The 8,860-nt window shown below is 46.0% G+C and overlaps 1 protein-coding gene across 1 annotated transcript; it reads right to left on the bottom strand.

Moving 5' to 3' along the window:
- Window positions 1-286: 286 nt before the first annotated feature.
- LOC132460222 (uncharacterized) lies at window positions 287-3,006 on the bottom strand. Its single transcript, XM_060055322.1, has 2 exons — window positions 2,673-3,006; window positions 287-2,113 (listed from the first exon to the last, which is right to left on the bottom strand). Exons 1-2 carry the CDS (start codon window positions 2,974-2,976, stop codon window positions 1,263-1,265), a joined length of 1,155 nt encoding a protein of 384 aa, XP_059911305.1. The 5' UTR covers window positions 2,977-3,006; the 3' UTR covers window positions 287-1,262.
- Window positions 3,007-8,860: the final 5,854 nt, after the last annotated feature.

Here is an 8,860-nt window from a genome sequence, read left to right as displayed (position 1 = left end):
CCCTCCCCCTCTCCTAACCCTAACCACTCATCCTATATTTTATTCCTTTCATTTATTTTATTCCTTTTATTTCATTGATTTTATGATTTTATGGTGGTAAAAGTTTCATAACGTATTTTAATTGCTTGTGCCCGTGCCCTCCTCCCTCATGTTACATAGTAGTAGTGCATGGGAGACTCCATGTCAGTCCCATGTGCTACTGCATGTAACATGAGGGAGCGCCCTAACCCATAACCTAACCCTAACCAGCCAAAACCAACCTATGCCTGAAGCCATTGACAGTCAAGCAAATTTTGGGGAGGATTTGTTATTTCCCAGCTATCTCCCAACACAGCCATGGGACCCCGTACCTTGTGACCAAACACCAAATCATTGGGGCTAAAACCTGTGCTCTCCTGAACCACTTCTCTGGCTGCCAACAAGAGCCACGGCAGCCCCTCCTCCCAGTCACACCCCAACTCTGTACAATAAGAGCGCAGTAGAGACTTCAGCGTTTGAAAACGCTCTAGGGCGCCCTGTGATTGCGCATGATAAGCCGAAGCTTTATTATGCTTAATGTGAAGCTGCTTCAGTATTTCGGCAAACATACCGGATGTAAAATTCAAGCCTTGATCGCTCTGAATAATTTTTGGAATCCCAAACACCAAAATAAACTGTGTCAAAGCCTTCACCACCGATTTAGTAGATATATTTCGGAGTGGATACGCCGCTGGATACCTGGTTACCTGGCACATGACAGTCAGCAAATAACTATGACCTAGTTTTGAACAAGGCAACGGCCCGACACAGTCAATAATCAAATGTGCAAATGGCTGCTCAACCACAGGAATTGGACAAAGTGGAGCCGGTCTGATTGACTGGTTTGGCTTGCCGGTTAACTGACATGTATGACACGTTTTGACATATGCTAAGACATCACGCTTCAGGCGGGGCCAAAAACAGTACCGCAACACCCGGTCATATGTTTTCTTTACCCCTGGATGCCCAGCTACATTATCATGACAAGTTTGCAACACCAAGTCCCGAAACCTTCTTGGCACTACAAACTGAAAAACAGGTTCCCAACAAAAGCTTCTGCATGGGGCACCCATTTCCTAAACAATAAGCTTTCCTGAATAAAATAGCCTTGAGCAGAACTAAGTATCTCACCAAGCGAAAGTACTTTGTCAAACAGTTCTTTTAAACTATCATCATTTTCCTGCTCTGCAACCAACTCAGATCGTGACATAGACTTAAACTGATCAGGCAAAGTCACACAAAGTTCAGCAGGTTCCAACTCTGACTTCTTGGTAGCAAGACTGTGCGTCACACGCAGTGGTCATGGCACGCGTCACAGCACAGACCGGATACACAACGGCAACATCTGAAACACTGTCTGGTCGATCTTGACCAGGCACACTTTTAGTGACTATATTGGGAGAAGGACCATCAGCCCACACCTGCACCCCAGCAAGACCGTTCCCCAGAATTATGTCCACCCCATCCACCGGCAACTCAGTGCGCACACCCATCTCAACATCTCCTTTCACCAAACCTGAGTCAAGACACAGCCTATGCACAGGTGCAGGGAACACCACCATCCCCATTCCTCTGACCAGCACAAAGTGTCCTGTGTCAGTCTTCGACGAGAAGGGTAAAACAGACTTGCACACAAATGAGTCCAATGAGCCGGTATCCCGCAGTATCTTTACTGGCACCTGTTCAACACTACCCGGCAAAGAGACCAAACCCTCAGAAATGAACGGTCCAAAATCCTCCATGCTCTTCTGCCGCCTGGCTTCAACCTGCTCCTCAACCACTACCGCTGGGCTGAGTGAACTGGCCAAAGCCGCTGGTCTTACTTGCGTACCGGAGAATTTATTTTTTGATTTGAGGACCGGACACTCACTCTTCCAATGCCCACCGCCTTTGCAGTAATTACACGTTCTACCTTCTGCCTGCCTTTCTCGCATGCCATGCTCACTCTTAGCATAAGAGCCTGATGCACCTTTTTGATGACCATAACTCTCCCTGCGCACATTATCTGAACTTAACGCATTGAAATTGCTTTTATGAATCAACACGTACTCATCGGCCAACACAGCCGCCTGACCAGGAATACCTACTTTATTCTGTGATGTAATGCCGCTTTTCCACCGCACATGTAGCTCGACTCGACACGACTCGACACGACACGACAGCAGCACGGGTGCTTTTCCACCGCAAATAGTACCTCCTGGACGTGGGCGGGGTCGGCTGCGCGAAAGGGCTGTGACGTATTTGTGTACGCGACGCAAACAACACATACGCAACCCACACATGGACAGAACCCACATAACAACAATGGAGGACATCGATCGCATTACTATTATTAGCTGGCATGTTGAAGAAGTTGGAGAAGTGGAACATGTTGGCTGCGGCGCTGCTATGGATGTTACCAGCATGGTTGCCATGTCGCTCTCGTGACTTCGTCACACTCTCTGGCCAATCAGTCGCCGGCCGTCTGCCGACTTCACCTTTTAGCATCGGCTCAGCTCGCTTGGAACCTAGAGCGAGTAGGTACTAGAAAAAGCAGCCACTTCAGGTACCAGATACCATGGTACCGCGGTGGAAACGCAAAAAATGCGAGCTGAGTCGAGTCGTGTCGAGTCGTGTCGAGCTGGTACCATGCAGTGGAAAAGCGGCATAAGTAGCCACATTTTTAGGTACCGAGTTTTTAAACTGTTCTAATATTACCAAGTCGCACAGTTTCTCAAACGTGTCCACCTCAGACGCTGCACACCAATGACAAAAATGGGCAGTCAGACCTCGCACAAACTCCACATGAGACTGTTTATTTCCTCTTTTCCAACCACGGAACCGCTGCCGGTACGCCTCAGGCACCAACTCATATGCTTTAAGCACCGCAGACTTAACTCGCTTGTACACCTTACAATCAGCAGCACTCAAAGTTGAGTACGCCTCCTGGGCTCTACCGGTCAGGACGCATTGTAACATTAACGCCTGATCACCCTCCGGCCATTTCCTAGACTCAAATAATGAAAAGAATGAATCAGGGTCTTTTTCATTGAATTTCGGAAGCAAGCGCAAGTTATTGAATATATCAAAAGATGCCACTGGTGCACAAGACTGAAACACAGGGTTCTCACTATCCGCTGAACCTGGCAATATACCCTGTTGAATTAAGTTCAGCTTTTTATTCTATAGCTCTAACCTAACCAACTCAGTTTTTTGCTTCACCTCTTCCAAAGCCAAGTCATTTTGCTGTTTTATATTCTGAAGTTGTACTTGTAGCTGTAATTCATGAGTTTGCTTTAACAACAAAAGTTCCTTTTGCTGTTCAAAACTCAAAACAGTACCTGGAGACACCGAAAACTGAGTCCCCCCAACGGGTTGAATCATTCTCTGTTCCAGCAACCCTGCCATCAAACTTCCCTTAACAGACTCCTTTAACTTTTTATCCAATATCTCAATCTCATATTTCTCAGCGATTAGCAGTAACTGGTCTTTAGTACACTGATTCAGTAGTGCTACTGACGGTGAGTCAACAAATTCATCCACTGTAGACGCCATACCTGGACTACCTATACTCACAAAATAGAATGGGAGAAAGAAAAAAACAAAAACAATATCAGCTGGAACCACTAACAAAGTCTGGGACAGCCAAACCAAAATGGAACCTCCCCAGCCCTGTCTAACTAAGACATTAGCGACCCCATAACTACCTTAACTCCAACCCTAGTCTTCGTGCCGCTACTGATGGGGGGTATTTATGCACTTTAGCCCACCGGGAAGAAAAAGGCAACTGGCAATCAGCGACCCTCTCTTACACCGGGGATGTGCTCCCGAGACAACCGCTCTACCCACTTTTGCAGCCACACTAAAATTCCCCAAGACCAGTCCCCCTATTGGAAACCAGTCTTCTTAGCCTCACAGGGGATTCATGGTTCCATACCACATTACAAGACTGTCCCCAATAACCAAACTCAAAGTTCCAACCTTGATTTTATTGACTACAACCAAAACACTAACCTTTAAGCAAAAAAACCAAAACATAGGACACAATGCTCTACCACTTCCAAACTCCACCGACCAAATCCCTCCTAAAACTGAAATCCAAAAGTCACATGTGGAACTCCCAACACTGGCAGCTACTGACTTGGCTTCAACAGGTGCTAGCAATAAGCCAATCAATCCTTTGAAACCAAACAACTTACTAATGCAAAACTACAATTCCTAAAAGGAACCCAAAACAAATGCCAGCACACAAACCATATTCAGACCATCCAGGCTGAATTTGACCAAATGACCCTTAACAAACTAAACAATTGGACGAGCCCCCATTTTGTCACACACCGGGTCAGGTAGTGGCAAAACAAAGGGAGTCCACACATGACATAAAGAGAAACTAGTTTATTAGTAACCCGTTTTTACTCGTTAAAGTAAACATAAGCAATTATATTTAAACAAAAGAGATTATACTCAGGACCACATGGCGGGTGGAAGACGGAGCCCAGAGCTCAGCCTAGAAGCAGCAAAAAGAGAGACTGAACACATGGCTACCCAGCCCTTAAATCTCTGGATCCCTATCCCCCCACAGGTGTGACCAATTGGCCTGACGCCCTTTCCCAATCTCCACCCACAACCAATAGGCAGAGAGAGGGGCAGGGCGTCACAATACACAGCGTTATAACAAGGATTCAGGAGGTTATTTTTAATGGTTTAAAAGGAGAGTGACAATAAAAGAAAGCCTTCATTTTCATCCAGAGTTACGAGTTGTCTGATATGAGGAAAGTGAACCGTCCGTCTTTGCTCTTTTTTTGCCAACCAGTTTACGTGCAGGATTCCAGAATCATAACGATAACATTCAACGTGTCTATTAATATGGCCGCAACATTTGACACCAGTTTTAGAATATTCACTACAACAGATGTTGAACACCGACATGCTTATGTAAAATCAGCATAGTACGATATTCAGCTATCGACAGTTCTGCGTTGTGCGTCATAGCCTACGTCAGCCTACTCCGACAATGTTCTAAATAAAATGAAATGATAATATGATAAATATCATAAAAAGGGTGGATGTCAATAATTTAATGAAAAATCATGTATGATAAAATTATAAAAAAAAAAAAAAAAAGTATTGATTTGTTCAGAAAACCTTCTCACTTGCAGTTACAGCCAGAGGCCGCCAGGGGGGGGTGCTGCAGCACCCTAAGCACCCCCACTTCCCGCGTCCCTGCCTAACCCTAACCCTATCACTGAAGAGCACCTCCTCCTGGAGTTCGACGACTTTAGAGCTTGGACGGAGGGGTCGGCGGCCTGATCCACAGCAATGTGGGAGTAGTCCAAGTTCAGCTGGACAGCGGTTGCAGGATGTGAACTATGTGGCGGAGGAAGCGATAGTAGAAAGTCACCATCCCGATAAACCCCTTGAGCTTGCTGACTGTGCAGGGGCGTGGGAAGGCTGCAACAGCTTCCACCTTCGAGGGTAGGGGAGTCACACCCACCACGGAGACCTGATGCCCGAGAAAGTCAAGGGTGTCCTGTCCGAACTCACACTTTGCCGGATTGACAATCAGCCCATGTTGGCTGAGCCGCGTGAAGAGGGTCCGGAGGTGGGACAGATGCTCCTCTTCCCTGGTGCTCGCGACGAGGATGTCATCCAAGTAGACGAAGATGAAGGGCAGGTCCGGGAGCACCGAGTGCATTCAATTCAATTCAATTTTATTTGTATAGCCCTTAATCACCATTACAGTCTCAAAGGGCTTAACAGGCCAAATATTTATGACACCCCCCTTTACCCATGCCCCCACACGGGCAAGTAAAAAACTCCCTTTAAATTAGCAAGGAAGAAATCTTGAGAAGAAACGCATAGTAGGGGATCCCTTCTTCCAGGGATGGTCAGGAGTGCAATGGGTACCACAATTGACATACAGGTAAACACATGCACATCATATTAAAATGGTGATGGGGTTCTGGCCGGTTATCCATGAGGAGAGTCCAGGCATCCAGTCCAGCACCCGCAACACGCTAGAACAGACAGAATAGTGAATTAGAACGGAAAAGTACATAGTGGGAATGTATACTGTAATAACAGAAGCACAAGCAAACAGAGTGGTCTTCACTTTGCATCTGTCGTTTTCACACTCCTATGTTCCAAATGTAAGATGGTAGAGGTGCGTTTTCAGCTTTCTGTTGAATAGCTCCACAGAGTCAGCTTCCCTGATCACTAATGGCAGCCTATTCCATAGGAAGGGGGCTCGATAGGCAAACGCTCTGTCCAGCCGATTTCTTTTTAACCTTCGGCAGTGAAAGAAGGCCAGCTCCCGAAGACCGGAGGGACCGGGAAGGACTATAAGGAATGATCAGGCCCTTCAGGTAGGATGGAGATAATCCATGCAAGGCTTTATAGGTTAGCAGTAGCACCTTAAAGTCTGATCTGAAAGTTATTGGTAGCCAGTGCAGAGAGGCGAGAATAGGTGTGATATGATCAAACATTCTCGTTCTGGTCAACAGTCTAGCTGCAGCATTCTGTACAAACTGTAGACTTTTTGTGGTAGAGTTCGGTAATCCCGAGAACAGTGCATTGCAATAATCCAGTCTTGACGAAACAAATGCATGAATCAGTTTCTCTGCATCCGCTGCAGATAACATTTGCCTGATTCTTGCAATGTTTCTGTGGGGGGACGTGCGACGTCTGGCCTGCAGGGGGAGTATGGGCAGGTTGGGAGCGCACCGGATTGGCTGGGGGGATTGGACCTGAGTGCGAGCAGGTGTCAGCACTCAGGCCAATCAGGGAGTGTTTGTACTTATGTGCCTGCTTTGTGTTGTAGTGAGGGAGGGGAATCCAGGAAGGATCAGGAGCGGAGAGAAGGGGCCGATCGCCGACGGAGATCGCATTGATCAAGCTATAATTTACCTTCAATCAAGTTGTGTTTTGTTGAACGTTTTGAGTGAAAATAAAAGGACTTCCTGGTCAAAGAAGCCAACCCTGGTTCCAAGCGCGCACTGAACCCGTTACAGTTTCTCAGATGGAGAAAGTCAATTCTAGTTATACTTCTAACATGTTGGTCAAAGCATAGTTGAGGGTCAAACAGGACACCAAGATTTTTTGACAGACGCACTCTGGGGGATGGCGAGGCCATCCAACCACAGTGAGACATCCTCAAACTCTCTCCCGTCCCGCTTCGAGCCGATAATTATCAGCCGTCTTCCCAGTGTTAAGCTGTAGGAAGTTTTGTGACATCCAGCCCTTCACCGCAGCCAGACAGGCCTCAACCCTCTGGATCTGGGCTGAGAGCCCGGAATCTACAGGAATGAAGGGATGGGTGTCATCCCGTAGTGGAAACTAATTCCGAAGCTGCGGATAACGTCGCCCAAGGGAAGCAAGTAGATTGCAAAAAGTAATGGACCAAGGACCGACCCTTGTGGTACGACAAAGCGTAATATGCAGTGCTTTGATTCTGAACCCTCATGAGGCACAAATTGGGTTCTATCTGTGAGTTACGATTCAAGCCAACTGTTGCGTTCACTGCGTTATTGGGTTACGTTCACTACATCACGGGTGCTCAAAAGCAATGTAACGCAGGTGAGGTGAACGTGGGAGGTTCACTTCAACCTGATTGAATCGCGGGCCAGTCAATGAGCACGGGCACGGGCTATAAACGGGAGCGAGCACTCGTTTCGGCATGTCGTCTCGTCAGGAGAGATGCGCCACCGGTGAGCTACTGCTTCTGTCCATTTGAGCCGTGGTTTAAGTTTGTTTGTCTGTTAATGCTGCCGCTGTATACTGTATGTGTGCGATTTGTCTGCTTGATAACTATTATTTATTGGTTATTGGTTACTTTGGTCACGCTGATAAAACATTGTTTTGCGGTCTGATGTTTAACGTTGCCTGCTTGATAGTATCCCGGTAAATGTTTGAAATTGTAGTGTCGTCACTGTCACACGAGAATACTTCCTGGTTGCAATGCAGGCTGGATAATGTAGTTAATCGCTTCACATAGATAATGGTTTGCTGTGCTCAGCGTTGCTACTTAAAACTACACTCACTGTTTTGCACTTTAGGCCAACATACTGAGAGCACTTATTGGCTATTGGTTTAATGTGTGGTTTAATGTGTAGCATCGACAATGATATACATTTGGTTTAAGTAGTTGACTTCGATAATTTGATGCAATGTTTAATGTTTAATGTGCAATGTTGCTTTTGTGGGGAATTGTTGCATAATCAGTTTAAACACTAATTATATTACTATACTATATTATATTATACTATTTTGTTATAACACTAATAGAACATAACAACCATACAATTTTATTATAATATATTATGCATGTGGCTATCAGGCTATGGTTTACACCATAGCCTTTCTATTCGACAGGTTTATAACCTGTTATTTGTGGACTAAAACAACTGAAAAGGAAAATCAAACAAAGTAAATAAAAAACCACAAAGAGTTAAACAACGTGTCTTCTTCTGGCGCCCCGTTCGGTGGGGAAATCTTAACGAACCGAACACCAACCAAGAGCCGTACCCCGGAAACCAACATAGTGCTCAAGACGGTGAAGAAGAGTGCTGTGGTCGATCGTGTCGAACGCAGCGCTCAGGTCCAGCAGCACAAGCATTGAGCTTGTATTTTTATCCAAAGCAAGAAGGATGTCATTTACAACTCTTGTAATAACAGTTTCAGTTGAGTGGAAATTCCTGAAGCCCGACTGGAAAGGTTGGAAGATATTGTCCCTCGTCAGATAGTCGACAATTTGCTTTGCTACAATCCTTTCCTGTACCTTGGACAGGAAGGGCAGATTAGATACAGGCCGATAGTTCCTGACTAATTCAGGATCTAGGCCATTGGAGGGAACAATTCCTGTTGA

This window comes from Gadus macrocephalus, chromosome 6 (assembly GCF_031168955.1).
Source record: "Gadus macrocephalus chromosome 6, ASM3116895v1".
Taxonomy (NCBI): Eukaryota; Metazoa; Chordata; class Actinopteri; order Gadiformes; family Gadidae; genus Gadus; species Gadus macrocephalus.
This window is presented reverse-complemented; position numbering and strand designations above follow the sequence as displayed.

Bases quoted from the DNA above. Each gene is read 5' to 3' on its own strand.
- LOC132460222 (XM_060055322.1), bottom strand. From the start codon at position 2,976: ATGTTACAATGCGTCCTGACCGGTAGAGCCCAGGAGGCGTACTCAACT. The intron at 2,114-2,672 runs CTACTTATGCCG...GCATTACATCAC, and splicing joins CTCGGTACCTAAAAATGTGG to AGAATAAAGTAGGTATTCCT.